At 39.0% G+C, this 16,153-nt stretch overlaps 2 protein-coding genes across 15 annotated transcripts in view; one reads left to right on the top strand and one right to left on the bottom strand.

Moving 5' to 3' along the window:
- Positions 1 to 430: 430 nt before the first annotated feature.
- Positions 431 to 3,305, bottom strand: myct1b (myc target 1b). Its single transcript, XM_074661003.1, has 3 exons — positions 3,108 to 3,305; positions 955 to 2,184; positions 431 to 916 (listed from the first exon to the last, which is right to left on the bottom strand). Exons 1-2 carry the CDS (start codon positions 3,160 to 3,162, stop codon positions 1,691 to 1,693), a joined length of 549 nt encoding a protein of 182 aa, XP_074517104.1. The 5' UTR covers positions 3,163 to 3,305; the 3' UTR covers positions 431 to 916; positions 955 to 1,690.
- Positions 3,306 to 6,726: 3,421 nt separating this feature from the next.
- Positions 6,727 to 16,153, top strand: part of syne1b (spectrin repeat containing, nuclear envelope 1b) — a 90,700-nt gene continuing 81,273 nt past the window's right edge. For 9 of the 14 annotated variants that reach the window (XM_074660187.1, XM_074660190.1, XM_074660186.1 and 6 more), the window contains exon 1: positions 15,392 to 15,881. In XM_074660187.1, coding sequence (XP_074516288.1) covers positions 15,806 to 15,881 — 76 coding nt within the window. In that variant the 5' untranslated portion in view covers positions 15,392 to 15,805. Of the gene's footprint in view, positions 6,888 to 8,357; positions 8,666 to 15,391; positions 15,882 to 16,153 lie in introns of those variants that run through there. The other 5 variants (XM_074660198.1, XM_074660189.1, XM_074660199.1 and 2 more) reach the window with 2 other exon arrangements.

Genomic DNA, 16,153 nt, shown 5'->3' with positions numbered 1-16,153 from the left:
GCAGTTTGGGTCCATGTTTACTTCCTGTCAGCTGATGTCATTAACATACACTGCAACCAGGAATAAACTGGGACACATTTAGAAATGTTTACGTTTAAAACCGTGTAATGGTCTAAATATTGTATATTTGTGACATCACAAATGGACAGAAATCCTAACAGCTTGTTTCAAACGCTCAATTTCTGAATACAGGCTGTGTGTATTTCTCCGTATATTGAGCGCTTCAATACTTTCACAGTATTTATAAAGCACTTAAACCTGCTTTATAATATAAAAGATATGAAAATCTTACTTTTTACAATATGGGACCTTTAATAACTTTCCTCTATTTCACAAGTAACATATGGTGACACTAGATTCAGTCATTTAAAAAAAATTAAAATAAACTGATTTCCATTTATGCACAAAAAGCACAAGCACTGGAATCAAATCATCATTAAATCTTTATTGTGATATATTAGATAATCTAGCACACAGTGTTTACCTCATCTTCATGTGATAAAATACCTCAGACTCTCTTCACTACGTCACAGGTCATGAGATGTTCTGCATTAGTCAATTAATTGACCGATCATTTGAGTCATTTTTCAAGCAAAACATTTGCTTGTTACATTTTCTCCAGTGTTAGCATTTGTCTCTATTTTATATAATTGTAAATTAAATATATATATATTTTTGGTTTTGGACAAAACAAGACATTTGGAGAAGTTACTTTGGGCTCTGGACATTTTATAGAGTAGGGCTGCCAAAGTGGGGCGTGCGGGCCATAGTTGGCCCACCATAAGGTTCAATTTGGCCCGCCTGATGTTTCTAGCGATTATCTTAGAGTGAAGATATTGGAGATACTATCATATGAAAAAAGAAAACCTAAGGAATCCATTGGTAGCAACCATGTCAAGCTAGCTTGTCGGGAAGCCTGCAGCATGCTCAGTTTTAGAGCTAAAGTGAAGGTACGGGTATCATATGAAACTAGAAAACCTACCAACCATGTCATGTAAGCGTGTAAGGATTGAGGCTAAATAACGCTACAACATTAGGTTAAATTTTGGTGTGGAAAAACTGGCATGACCATTTTAAAAGGGGTCCCTTGACCTCTGACCTCAAAATATGTGAATGAAAATGGGTTCTTTGTGTACCCACGACTCTCCCCTATACAGACATGCCCACTTTATGATAATCGCATGCAGTTTGGAGCAAAAACCATGCAGTTTTTTGAATGTAGTAAAAATTTGTTATTTTCGCCTATACTAAAAATGGTGAATTTGAATATTTCTGCGTACTGAGGTTCCTAAATATTCTTAGAATTGCATGAATTTGATATAACTGGAAATGAGCCCAATTGTAATCAGCAGGTGGGTATTAAGGGGTTAACTATGTAAAAGCTAAAAGGATATTCAATCAAGGTAACTTGGGATCGCATCTAAACAATACAAATAGGTGTAGTCTTTTGGCCCGTGGCCCACCATTGAGTTCCAGTTTCTGGGAACATAACACACAAACTAATTGACTATGGAAATCATCGTTAGTTGCATAATATAATATACTGAGACTTGATGGTTGTGGAAGCATCTTATTGTTTTAGACTGAAAAGTATCAGAAATGGTCTGAAGAGCAGAGTAGAGTCAGAAAGTCCTGTGTAATCCCAGAAAGTTCTCCTTTTTCAGTTTCTCTTGTATTTATGCAGACAGATTCAAGTGCAGGTCTCCTCAAAGGCGTGGATGACACTGTCGTATGCAGGAGGGGGAGTCTGTGAGGGCAGGAATCCTTTAAGTCCGTTGTTGCCCAACCAGAAGGAGTGTCTCTTGTTTGGCACAAGGGATGCTGAATCCGACGAAGCCGCTGTGTCATCAGCATCAGGCATCAGAGTGTCCTCTCCCATCTCCAGGCCGGCCCTGCTTCTCTTGGCCACTGGGCGAAAGGTGGAGGACTCCACGCCGGGCTTACTCCCCAGAGGGCCCACTGGCTCCAGAGAGGGCTGTCTGTAGACGTTCAGAAAAGTGCTCCTGTAAAGGCCCAGCTGGTTGCTCGTGGCTGTTTGTGAAGTGCCAGATCTCTTTTTTTTGGAGCGCCTGGTGATCATGGCGGTGGCCTTGCGCCGGGAGGCCCAGGTCAGCAGAACGTAGACCAGAGCACCCAGCAGCAGGCCCACAAGCACAGATAAACAGAAGGCTAAGATCATATCGCCTGGAAAGGAAAATAAATCAATGCAGAGTGTCAGAAAAGGGGAAATACTGCGGGGGATGTATAGCAGAATGTGAAGCAGGATGCATCGCTCTAAAAATGGGGAGGATTATTTCCCCAGATGGACGTTTCAGTTTCAAGTTAGAAATAAAATCTTATTAGCATAGACAAGCAGCAGTTGCATCAGCTGAATAAAGTACTTCTCATACTGTATGTGCCAGATTTTTTTCAGGAAATTTTGTTCTTTTTATTGATTTGCTATTTCTGGACACAATGTTATATAAAATCTTACATCATACCTGCGTGTGGGTTCACTGTCTAGGAAGTATCATTGTGTTGGAGCACAAACTGAAAAAATAACTTTTTATCATTTGATTGTCACATTTGTCCTGAAATGATGTCACACAGTACTGGAAATGGTAAAAGCTTCCTGTCTTCTCACGAAGAGCTGTTCAAGGCAAGTTTATGTGCACTTTTCCCCAACAAGGCAATTCAAAATGCTTTATATAAGACATTAGCAGGCATTAACATAAGGCATACAAGAAAAACAAGACATATATAAACAGGATTTTCAAATAATTAGATTAAATAGATGATAAAACATGTTACAGTGCAAACAAAGATATGATAAATAGCCCTAAATTTAACTTAATAAAAGGCCGTGGCAGCAGATTTTAGGTTTTAAGCTGCGATTTAAAAGAACTGAAAGTTGTTTTCTGGAAATTTGTTCCAAATATGTGGTGCATGTAAACTGTTTTAACTGTGTGTTTCAGTAGGCCATAGAAAGATAGATTTTTATGTGAAAATAAAACTTTTTGTATCAACTGAAGAACTATCACATCTGCATTTTACAATACAACATGCTACTCCTACGAGTAGCTTTGGGAAATAATACCTAGATCTTCAAAAGAAACAAATAGACTTACCTTGATTAAATGATTTTAGTATCTGCAACAAGGGATGTGTTTCATTATTTGCCATAATTCCACCATAAGCTGGTGTTTTAGATTCCACACGGACTCCGAGCAGACAGACGAACACTGAGCTTTTTCCAAGACAGGCTTTTTGCTTTTTCCCCCTCTCTACAGTGTTTGGTATGGAGGAAACTTTGCTGTCATGCTTCCTTCCCTTTCTGGCCTTAAAATTAGCAAGTGCATTGCTTATCTGTGTGGGACACAACACTGGGAAACAGGGCCGTTTCCTTTTGCATCATTTCCTGGGGATCAATACACTGTTAGCCTTTGGTTTCATTTTTACAGTGAAATACCACAAAATTCCTAGTAAACCTGCCTTAAAACACTTTTACAGCTACTTATTGTAATTTGCATAGCATTATGGGTATACTGCAGATGTTATATGTCATTTACTTACTGTATTTAAAAACAAAAATGCAGTAACTTACTGTTAATACACTAGAGCTTGTGCTACTGTAGTTAGGCTATAACTATATATATGGTGCACATATAAGGAATTAATTAAAATGTTTCACCATGGGCTGTTTATGTAGGCTTATTTCTTATTTTTTTCTCCGATTCAGTGGTTGCAATAATAATTCATTACATTTTAAATATATAATGACAAATCAGAATTAACTTTAAAGGAACAGTGTGTAACATTTAGGGGGATCTCTTGGCAGAAATGGAATATAATATTAATAAGTATATTTTCTTTAGTGTATAATCACCTCAAAATAACAATTGTTGTGTTTTTGTTACCTTAAAATTAGCTGGTTATATCTACATATTGAGTTGGTCTTCTTCACGGAGCCTGCTGCAATGTTTCTACAGTAGCCCAGAACGGACAAACTACATTGGGAGAAGTGTCAACTGGTTGCAATCTGCAACCTCAACGCTAGATGCCCCCAAATCCTACACACTGCACCTTTAAAGAGACAGACGCTAAAACGAAGCACTTCAGACAGAGGGTATATTCAGACAGACAGCATGAGAAAAATAAATTTAACATTAAAGCATGTAAACATACAAGCCCCAAAATACAAGTATGAACCTTTAAGATCCAGTATTGGACTGAGTTGTTGGCTAAGCCGTATAAAAAGACTTTTAAATGACTTATCATTGTGAAATTGAAATATCTATGATAATAGAGGCTGCTCTTTAAGTTTGACTTGGTTCCACCTCCATAGGATGCTCCTGAAAGAAGATAGTTCCCCAGATGGTCTACAGAGTCAGCGCCTCAGGTGCAGGTTCAGGTTTTGAAATGGGATGTTTGGTGCAACTTTCAGGCCATTTCAGCCTTATTCTGAGAAAATATACCCATTTGAAAATCTTCCATTTGGGTATTACTTTCTATTTCCAACCACTTTTACAGAGGGTGTAAGACCAGTAGACCCTCACACCCTCATCAACTTGGTTCTTCAAAAGAACAAACTTATTCTCTAGATGCTACAGAGGGCGGATGATGAACTGGGCTTGTTCGAGGCCCCGGAGTGACTTGGATCAGTCTCCAAGAAAATACTACCATTTGAATTCGGTAGCTGTCTTCTCAGGGCCTGAAAGACAGCGGGAGCAATACAATAAAAAGTCTAACAGTGTACATTTCAACAAAGGCTTTATTGGCTTATGTCATGTTTCCTATGCTGTCATTTTTGCTTAATAGGACTTTACAATCTTACTTCTGACGTACAAGTGTCTTGACAAGGTTCTGGATAAGCTAAACCATGAAAATCTAATCATCTACCAGAGTCTGCAGGCTATCAAGCTGTCAGCCTCTACAGGGATTTCCTTCAATTGTTGCAGTGTTCCTGCTTCTCTCCTGACCTCAGTGTCTTCAGGCTGACATGAACACAAACCGGCCTTCTGCAGCTCAGCAACAATAGACAGCTACAACTGTTCCTTTTCTATTCTACAGATTTAGAGGCTAAATTTTTTTAAAGACAGCATTAAAGTAGGGCCTTTATTAGGTATAAGCACTTTTCTAGGATGTCTTCTAATTCCTCAAACAATATTATTAAGGAAAAGGCCAGAGAGAATGTTTTATAAAAGGGAAATTCTCAAATATGTCCAGCAGGTGGCGCTAAAGTACTAACAATGATGATTGATTTGGGGAACTGCAGCTTTGAGCACTTCACAGTCACTATGTCAAAATTGCTATGTCACATTGTTGTTTCATGCCTCTGGTTTCTGGCTTCATGTATCTGCGCCTGCCTACTGGTACCTGTTTGTAAGCTGATTTCTTCAATAAAAAAACTGAAAATCTTAATTTATTTTCTGGGCAATACATTATATCTGCATTTGGGTCCTTCCCCTGTTGCCTTGCTCACACCAGCTGTGACAAACTGAAAGTTTTGTTTGAAATTAGCAAGGAAGTCTAAGTAGTTTTCAGTAAAACTTTATAGTTTTATACAACTTTAAACATATTCTGCACTGGTACATTATGTTTTTTTATTTTTTTTATTAATAACACAATCTTGACTGTGAGGAGAGAGCCACCAGCTGGCTGAGTACAAACATAGTCAACTCCCTGCAGTCACCGGTCTGGAGTGAGTTGATGCTTCTGTTGCTTGAACTGAATTCATGCTTTTTTATTCCAATATTACAAATTGCTCATATTGAATATGTCCAGTCAGTGTTCTCCTGAAATAAGTGGAGGGAAGAGTTTGCTTTGTATCTTCTTCTATTTGCTGAACACAGAGGATCAGGGTCATGGAATTTCATTCATTCATTCATTCCTTCATTCATTCTCACTGTGCAATATCATTTTCCACTTCTGCAATTTTGTTAGTAGTCTGTTTATTGTCAATACTGTATATGCTGCTCCTATTTTTATACTTCCTTTTATTTAAATGGTTCATATTTTTTTGTTTAGCTCTTTTTTTACTGTGTTAGCTGATGCATCTTATTTTTGGCACTATCCGCTTTGCTGCTGTACACTGCAAATTTCCCCACTGCGGGACTAATAACGGAATATCTTATCTTATTTAAACATGTTCTAGTAGAAACACAAAATACCAGTATGAACCTGAAAATGAGCACGATATGAGACCTTGAACAGATTGATTGTGATCCAGATGGTCTGCAGTCCCTATCCCTTTACATTGGCGAGGTCTTCCTGATTAATTTAACAGCTAGATAAAAATAAAAAAATTAAATAAGAGCTATGCAATACATATCCTGAATTTTTTCTTCATACTCAGAATAGGGAATAACCTTAAAACTATTTTCTTTTTTGTGTGTGTGACTTTCTTTTGCTAATAGCTTACTAGAAAGTGAGAAACCCCTAACCTTTTGCTCAAACATTTATAACTACAGCAATATTGTAATGATATTCATATCACAGTCTATTATGCTACAAAGGTCACTGTGGAGTGCCATAAACAAACTTTGGGAGAGGGGGATGGACAGAGAGAGAGAGAGAGGAGGGGATGCCCGGAATTCCTCTCTTCACCCAAAGAATGACCTCTTTTGTCCCTAAAAATTAGGAGGGCAGGAACTGAACCACACATTTCCTCCTCCTCCTCCTCCTCCTCCTCCAGTTTGTGCAGTTTGCTGCCAACAGCAGCAGCAATGTGTCGCTCTCCTTCTTCTTCTTCTTGTGGTTACAAACTTCACTTCACTTGCCACAATGTTTCATTTCCACTGTTACCCATGGCAACAAGGCAACACACACACACACACACACACACACACACGCAGAGTCACTTCCTCTGTAAAGTCATCATGCTCTCCTCCTCTGCAGTCCTGAAAGTGGTAAGATGACATGATTTTGTGTTTCATTAATAGTGTTTGCCTGTTGGTTGTTAGGTTAATGTTTACTGAAGCGTTAACTGTTATTATTGTGACGGTTTCGAGCCTATTGTAAGGTAAGTTTGTGGTGTTTTAGCTGGTAACTTCCTCTCGTGGCGCTAATACACCATTCAAACAGCTAAACAGGTGCACAACTTTGTGCCATAATGTCTAATTAAGTGTTAAAAATAATAATATAATATGTGCAACAGCAGGCTTACATGTAACATAATGAAACAGTTTGGTTTGTGCCTATATGTAGCTAGCTAACTTCTTTGAGCTATCTTAATTCATACATTTTCTCACTCACAAATTTAGCTCACTTCCTTTTTTTTATTAGCCTCAAAGTGCTAGTGGGCAGTTTGCCAAGAAGAAACAGTTTCACTCTTTATTTTAGCACATTTTTTATATAGTTATCTACACTTGTAAACTCACTTTACTGGTATATAATATAATGTTGTTGTCCAGTTACTAGCCTGTTAATGATAGCTTTGTGGTTTATGTTTGCTTATCTTTGCTATCTTTGTGTAACTGGATGACTATTTATATTTGTGTCTTCCTGTAAATTTCTCACTGGCACTTCTTGAGAACTAGTGACATAGTTAGCCTTGCATGAGTCAGCATATACTTGCTTTTGAATCTTACTTGTCATGTAAAGCAATTAATTGATTTACTGACACCTTTTTATTTATACAGGAAAAGTGACAATGTTTTAATAAATAGTGTAATTTGTCTGTTCTCCAGCACAGGTGTTACAAATAACATTATCTGTTTTTAGACATGACTGTGAACCAGGACCATGAACCTGAAGCAGTTTAATGGAAGTCAGACATTATTAATTTATTTCATTAATTGCACCTGTGCCTTTCCTACTGTAACATGTCAAAATGTCTTCTTGACTCATTGAACGGCCTCTTTTGTCACCATGTACTGTACATTTTGTCCCAGGTGGCATATTGATTATTTCTTAAGATATTTTGTGACAAAACTACAAAAAGACATACTACATTATTTGGCATCGTAGATAGGGAAATTAACCTTTATTGATAAATGGGAAACTCTCTCTACAAGCATATGCAAACTATATTGAGGGTAATAAATTGTAGTTTCATAATAAAACACAAAATTGGAACCAAGAGGTAAAAACAACAACATCAAAAACAATGAAAACTAGAATAGAAGCATGAAAATATGAATTAAAACATGCAGATGGTGGTAGTATTTCAATGAATGAGGTAAACTGTGAAGTAACTAATAGCTGTGTGGTCATTCAACATGTACTTATGAACAAAAAAATAAGTTTAGTTGGTCCCAAAAGGAGGCCTATAAACCTTTTGAGAAGTTAATAACTGGTGAGCAAAGCAGCATAGTGAAATAGCAGCTTGACAGTAGGTGTGGCCACAACTGAAACTCTTAACCACTTCTCTTTTGCAGGCGATGAATGGAAGAGGTGCATCTATTGGATCGTAAACCTGCTGTCCCTGCATGAAACCTGAGATTCAATTGGACCTGGTCCTGCAGTGAAACTAGAAAGAGAGAGAGAGAGAAGGAGAGAGAGAGAGAAGGAGAGCGAGGGAGGAGCAGAGGGGATGTCCCACTCAGGACAGTTGTGAAGGATCTTCTGCCATCAGCAGCATCAGTGACCCACCTTGTCATACAGCTGCGGCGAGACGCCATGGCCTCTCCAAGGCACTTCGGACGGCCGTCTGTGGACATCGCTAATGTGATGCAAAAACTGCAGGGTAAGTGTCATTTCTTCTGCTCAGCTGGCTTTAGGACAAAACACTCTCCTCCTGCGCTGCTGCTGCACAAAGATATTGTGCTGATTCAAAGCCTGGGCTGCGTGCCCATCTGAAGTTGGCCAGCTTCTGCAAGGCAGGATGCTCACACACACACACACATGCTCACACACACCCACACATTCATTTACTCACATAGAAGCATTTAAGCATACAGTTACAAAACATATTCAAATTAAACTACTAGGATTATTATACTGGGATATCCTTTCAGTTAACGGTCTGTCTGTTCCCTGTGTAACTTATTTTTGTGTCTCTCTGCATTCTGCGTTGCTGGTAAAGACTTAGAGTTATAAGATGCACAAACATTTTTTTTTTTATTTAATGCTTTAAAAATTATACGTTACAGTCCTACATTGTGCAATTGGCCTGTTCTTGAACTGTTGAAAGCAAAATAGAAAACGTTTGGATAATTCCATTTCCTGTGCACATGGTGTCTTTTGTCACCAGTTTTATTTTTTCAAATAGCACGTAATCTTATTTGTTATAATAAGAAAATTCCTTTGGATTCTTGTGATATCTTGTGATCAAACTACAAAAAGACATACCATGTTGCTTGCCGGCCTAGATAGGGTAATTGAGAAGTAACAGGATTTGTTTTAAGTGAATATTGTGAAACTCCTGATCGACACATAGATCAGAGCTCTCTGCTCATCTGTTTATCTTTAAATCAGATTTTCTGTAGTGATGAGTAAGCCAAATTTGTTGCATGAGAGGAAAGCATTTTCATATCATTTTTCAAGTAGTATCAAGTCATCTTGTCGCCAGTTAAAAGATCGTAATGTTTTTTGGACACAATTCTTTCAAGCAATAGGCAAATTTTTGCCTATAATTTGATGTTTTTTATCCAAGTCTTGGGTTAAAAGTTAACTCCTTAATTGTATTCTTTCTCTTTGAGGGATCATCAGGAGCATTTAATCTGATCTGAGGCTTGACATGGGATACTGACTCACAACAACTCTGGCTTCATGAATGCACAGACAATGCACCGAACGAGACTAAAATCTGACACCCTTTCTGCCCTTGGTAGGAGAATAGATCGATAGCGGGAGTCTCTTTTTGTTGGTGTCCCCCCCTTCCGTTACAAGGGCATTAGGCCACTACCATCACTACACAAGTTTTGTCTATTCTGGCATCCGCTTCCGCTCAGTTTAGATGTATTTCTGGGTGTACAGTATACCAGGAAATTTTACACGTTATAGCTTGTTACCATAGCGACTGTTATGAAACATTTGTCTGTGGTTGTGCCCACAGTTCCTGCTCTAGAGAGACTTGGTTTCACAGCTAATCTACATTTATTCTCTAAGCACAATGAGGGTGAAATGTGTCATGACAAAGAGCACCTGCCTATTTGTTTCACACATTTTGAGACTGTCGTACTGACTCAGACAAGTTGATGATGTTTAAGTCTCTCTAAGTAGATATTTTCTTTTGTTAATGCTGTGTAGTGTCAGTGCTAACTAAACAAACTAAACTTCTTCTTAGCCGCTGCTGGAATAATGGATCAGATTTCAATCAATTTTCAAGATAATAATAGAAACACAAAGAGATGCAATTGCTAAATTTATCTCGCTGACCATCGCACAAAATCAGAAATTCACCTGAACAGTGCACAAATGGCATGATCTGCCATGCAAAGTGCCAGCCGCTGTTGCCTGTTTCATGACAGGAAGTGGTCTTCGGTGTCAGTCAGGTCACATATGGAAGATATTACTGTGCCAGTGGCTGTAGGTGCTCTGTAGACGGCGGGCAGCAAGGTAGTCTGGGCTTTTTCATTGGTAATCAAACGCAGCTTCCTGTCATTAAAGGCATCCTACAGAGAGGGTTACTGCAGCCACACTTTGACTCAAGCAACAGTCCATCTGGGTGGATGAATTATTGACAACAGTAAATCTGTAGTCTTGTGAATACATCTAGCTAGTGTTGATTGTAGTTGTCTTCATTGGGTATTAAAAACAGATTTGTGAAGAAACCTTAGAGAAAACACTTGCTTCAACTTGTTGCTTTCATCATGCTATCGTAGCATTCGTCTGTTTGATTTCAGCGCCATAGCACCATAGTGTTGCAACACCTTGCGGCCTTAAATGCCCTCAGGGTACAATTGATGTCTGTTGGTTGCCTGGTGGAGGGTGCATGACAAGCGCGTTGCTCTCATTATGTCTGGGTTTCTTGTTGGTTTCACTCTTGTTGAGACCGTGTGTCAAACAGGATATGAAGAAACCAGCTGGTGAAAGGTTTGCGGTGACGTGTCATAGCGTGGTGAATCCCTTCCCTGATCACATACTGACTGATAAAAAAATTCTTTACATGGTTACTTTTCCCTATTTTTCTCTGATTTCCAGTAATCAAATATGAAATGTTGTGTAGTTTTTAGCCTGTTTGCTTCCTGTGATAAGTATCTAAGTGACACAACATGAAAGGGAAAAACATGCTGCAACAAGCAATTATTTTCTCACTTAAAGGTACAGTGTGTAGGATTTGGTGGCATCTAGTGGTGTGGTTTCAGATTGCAACCAACTGAATACCCCTCCACTTACTTCTCCCTTACCAAGGAGTGCAAAACCGTGGTAACGCCGTTCGCCTCGCTCAGAGGCCATCCATACCATAATAACACTACTTTAGGAGCAACGGAAGTCAGACAGCAGCTGCCGGTATCACGGTTTTGCACTCTGTGGCTCACATTACTGCAGTTTTACAAGTGTGTCGGAGAACTACGGTTGCCTTCGAGTCACCGGCGTTTGGTTTGCCCGTTCTGGGCATGAAGCCAAAGTGGCTCGACTGCCGTGTGATAAAGTACCTGAATCTTCCGGCGGTCTTTCACATCCATTGGGGCCATAGAGCAGGCACAGTAGCGTGTTCTTTAACTCCGCCTCACAGCCCTCGGTCTGGGGCTCATTAACATGAACGGAGGAAGGGAAATAACTCAGGATTTGTCTATTAGTGAATTTTACAACTTTTGGGACCTAATGATTTAAATAAGGGCTCTTCAAGTGTTCATGCTGGGAATTTGATTTACCTCAAAAAAAAATATCCGCCGAATTGCAGACGTCTCTTTCCCAATGTAAGTCTATGGGAAAAGTATTTTTCGGCCCAATGGCATCACATGACGGACACGGAAGTTGTAATTCCACCATTTGGCCACTACAAAAATCTGCTTCAAAGCCTGGCGCTCTTCCTGTGGGCTTGGCTCTGTTCTGCTGTAGAAACATGGTGGACTCATTATAAGCTAACGAAAACACAACAATTCTTAGTTTCAGGTGATTATACACTAATGAAAACATAGTTATGAATATTATATTCCATTTCTGCAAATAGATCCTCCGAAATGTTACACACTGGCCCTTTATTGGATTACTTGTTTAGTCTACAGAATGTCGAAGTTGACATCTTCAAATGTTTTGTTTTGCCTCACAAACTGTCCAAAACCAAAAGATATCAGTTTAAAATGAGACACAGGGAATCCTCGAGAAACCAGTGAATGTTTGTCTTTTTCTGCTTGAAAAATGACTGAAAGGATTGAATCAATCATCAAAAAAGCTGCCCGTCTGTCAATCATCCAAAACGCCTCCCTACTCTGCACATGCAGCCAGTACAACACAAGACTGCAGCTTTGTTGTATAAGGTCGCAAGCTAAAACATTGCGGTAGAGCACACCCATTGTTTTAAATCTGTATTCACCGAGGGGGTGGAGTAGTTCACATCACGGTTGGAGTAAGAGAAAGACAAGCGTGCATGTTGTCAGCTGTAAGAGATGCTTCTACTCTACAGTGTCAGTAGCAGCTGCCAGGGACAGACAGCCATCACACTGATATGATCTCATGAGCAGAGAGCCCAATTCCCACTCGACACTAAGCCAAGCTGCCTCTCGCTGTTTTGAATACTAATTATTGCAGAAGTTAGTGGTTTAAAACAAACCATTTTTGAATATTAGATTACAGTGTTGTCATGTTGTTTTGAAGACCAGGAAACTATTCATACTGTAAGTAAATCTTCAGTGTCAGGATCATTTCTTGTCCTGCCTGATTGTTGTTGGCCTGTCGGAGCTAAAGTAAGGCAGCCGCACTACTAAATGGAACAACAACAGCGTGAGTGGGCTTTTACAGTGCTCCCAGGTGACCAACGCAGGCCAATGAAGCCAAGCACCTACAGTACAGGATTGCCAAAGTTATCATCTGTCCTAAGATCACCTTAAGTACTCCATTACTCATGTGGATTGCAGATGCTTTAGTGGTTTGATGCTCTGCTGGTGTTTGTTGCTGGGGCTATCCTCTTTTAATTGCCACTTAGCTACTAGTACTACATCAGGCTTAATTAAATCAGTTGACTAAGACATAATGACTCAGTGATGGGGAGCTGCTTTACATAAGGATTTCATGCTTGTCAGAGATCCAGAACTGACCGACATGCGTACATGTTATTACAGATCCTTAATAGCTAGTTAGATCTGAGACTGAGCAGCTGGAATATCAGGAAAACTAGTATACTAGAGATACTAGGGTATCAAAAACTGTTCAAAAGTTGGCCTTTAATGCTTAGTCAGATTCGTAATCTTGTTTGATATTTTTTAATCAGATCGATTTAGGGCTGCAACTAACAATTATTTTCATTGTCAATTAATCTATTGATTATTTTCTCGACTAATCGATTAGTTGTTTAGTCCATAAAATGTCAGAAAATGGTGAAAAATGTTCAGTTTACTGTCATAGAGGAGTAAAAAAAAAAAAAAAATATTCACATTTAAGAAGCTGGAATCAGAGAATTTTGACTTTTTTGTCTTAGAAATTTACTCAAACCGATTAATTGCTTATCAAAATAGTTGGCATTAATTTAATAGTTGGAAACTAACCGATTAATCGATTAATTGTTGCAGCTCTAAAATGTATTATTATTTATTTTATTAAGGCAGAGTACATCTGCTTGTGTGAAGACAACATTTGAGATATTTGGCTTATTTTGTTAAATGAAAAATAGTTTTGTAGAAAAAAAGGTTTATATATCTCAAAGTAAGGTATAAAAAAAACCCACATTGTTTCTGTATCAGGACCAAAACGTAGGTGTTGGCACTTGTAATGAAATGTTTCAAATAATATCTACTATAGCCTTGTTTGCCTCTGGTGGAAACAAAAACACATCACTTCCTTTGCAGCCGAGGATTTTTCCTGGGTTGGACCTATCTGACATTGGGCGTTTAGAATAGCAAAAGTACAAGCTTTAGTTAAAAGGTTATCAGTCAACTCACTATTCTGAATAGAAAAGCAAAACAACACTTTTTACAATAACCTTTTACCACCCACTGTTCTGCTTGTGGCACATCAGCACTATTTTTAGGACTGTTACTATGAAAGTACAAATGAAAAGTGTCAATAGAGTAGACTCTTGTTATTTTTGGTCATTTTTAGGGCTGGAACTAACGATTATTTTCATTGTCAATTAATCTGTTGATTATTTGCTCGATTAATTAATTCGTTTTTTGCTCTATAAAATGTCAGAAAATGGTGAAAAATGTCGAAAATGTTTCCAAAAGCCCAAGATGACGTCCTCAAAAGTCTTTTTTTGGCCACAACTCAAAGATATTCAGATTACTGTCATAGAGGTGTAAAGAAACCAGAAAATATTCACATTTAAGAAGCTGGAATCAGAGAATTTTTACTTTTTTTTTCTTAAAAAATTAGTCAAACCAATTGATTGATTATCACAAAGTTGGCGATCAATTTAATAGTTGACAATTAATCGATTAATCGTTGCAGCTCATTTGGTCATTTCACAACTACTGAAACCCTAAAAATATGTTGAGGTTAAAAAAATGCTCTAAAAAAGTACGCAGCTGTCAACATTATTTAAATGGTGCTACTTTTACTTTTTTTTTTTTTTTACTTTTGACGTAAAAGGGGCAACAAAAAAAAAATCCATTTTCACCCAAATAGCTTTTCTGGGCCAGTTCCACCAGCAGTCTATAGAGCAGTAATAATAGAATCACAAGCTCAGGTCTATTTTTAGCATATCAGAGAAGCTTTTAGTGTGCCGGTGGTCATGAAAGAATAAAGGGATTTTTCTTCTATCAAGTACTATACTTATTCACTATTGTGTGTTACATTCAGAGGAGTGGAGTAGTAGTCCCAATAGAAAAACCCACTGGTCAAAGCTGAAGTGGTTCAGCTGGGTCTTGCAGGACAAAAAAGGATATGCTTTAGAGCTTTTACATGGTACTGTGTGTGCAGTGGGAATCCCGGGGTGGGTGTGTCTGCTTTGTCATCACAATAGCATTGACATTGAGAGAGAGAGCAGGTGGTGGATGTCATTCACCAGCCTCAGCATCAATTATTTAGATTTGTTACACCATGGTGAGCTTTGTGCAGCAGTCTTTTAATTTAGTTCTATTTAACCAATAGGTCTACGGGGACTTCATATGATTTTAAAGCCCAAAAAACTAAATTTTAAAGTTAAATTTTGACATTTATTTAATCATTTCTTTGGACATTGTAATGCTTTTTAACTGTGTCACTCTCATAGAAGATTAGTGCAAATCTTATAAGCAAACACAGGCCCATACACACGCATACAGGCACGCATAAATCAGGATAATGCAGCCAGGGCTGTGACATCACCGCCTCCTGCATGCTGATTGGTGGAGCCATGCTTCTAGCTGATCTCTCTCCAGCCTCAGATGGTACGATGGTACACGGAGGCAGTGCAGCGGGGGCTGTGCACATCCTCGCAGGCATGGCTCCTCTGGAGGGGAAAAACACAGGAAGATGGAGGGATGGGATTGTAAATGACCCGATCCGCTAGAGTTTTCTCCTCTGCCATCTGTGTGTGTGCGTGTGTCTGGTGTGTGCGTGTGTGTGTGTTTGTGCGAGAGTGTCAGGGAGGAGGGGACGCTTTCATCACAGCCTCCAGCAGCTCTTTAGCTTTCACCGGGGAAACCAGGCAGCCAGATCTGTTTTGCTTCCTGCTGGAAAGACAAGGGAGAGGACAGCTGTGCCAGCTTTTTTTTCCCACAGTGGATGTTATTTTCACACATACATATATGCTCCCTGGAACTCATGACAGGCAAAAGGAGAGAGCCGGAGAGTGGGGTGTAGAATGGCTCACTATAAGGACATATCTGTCAGAAAGACTTCTTTAAATCTGGTCACTGGATTTTTTCAGTATCTACGTGGTAAGTAGGGCAGCAGCACCCTTCATCTGTGTGCACATACGTAGCCAATCTGGGATAGAACTGGAAATATAACAGATGCTGATGGTGTGTAGGTGCTACATGAACTAGTTACAGTGTCATGCTGCACAAACACAGCTGTGCATGTGTGTGTGTGTATCTGTATGTGTGTGCTATGCTTCAGTGGGCATCCCCTGTGCATCAGTGATGAAGCATTTGCCTGTGGGTTAACTCAATGTCTTTGCTCCCTGCATAGTGTTCGCATTTGTTCCTTA

This window comes from Sebastes fasciatus, chromosome 15 (genome assembly GCF_043250625.1).
Source record: "Sebastes fasciatus isolate fSebFas1 chromosome 15, fSebFas1.pri, whole genome shotgun sequence".
Taxonomy (NCBI): domain Eukaryota; kingdom Metazoa; phylum Chordata; class Actinopteri; order Perciformes; family Sebastidae; genus Sebastes; species Sebastes fasciatus.
This window is presented reverse-complemented; position numbering and strand designations above follow the sequence as displayed.

Bases quoted from the DNA above. Each gene is read 5' to 3' on its own strand.
- myct1b (XM_074661003.1), bottom strand. From the start codon at position 3,162: ATGGCAAATAATGAAACACATCCCTTGTTGCAGATACTAAAATCATTT. The intron at 2,185-3,107 runs GTAAGTCTATTT...TTTCCTTTCCAG, and splicing joins ACTAAAATCATTTAATCAAG to GCGATATGATCTTAGCCTTC.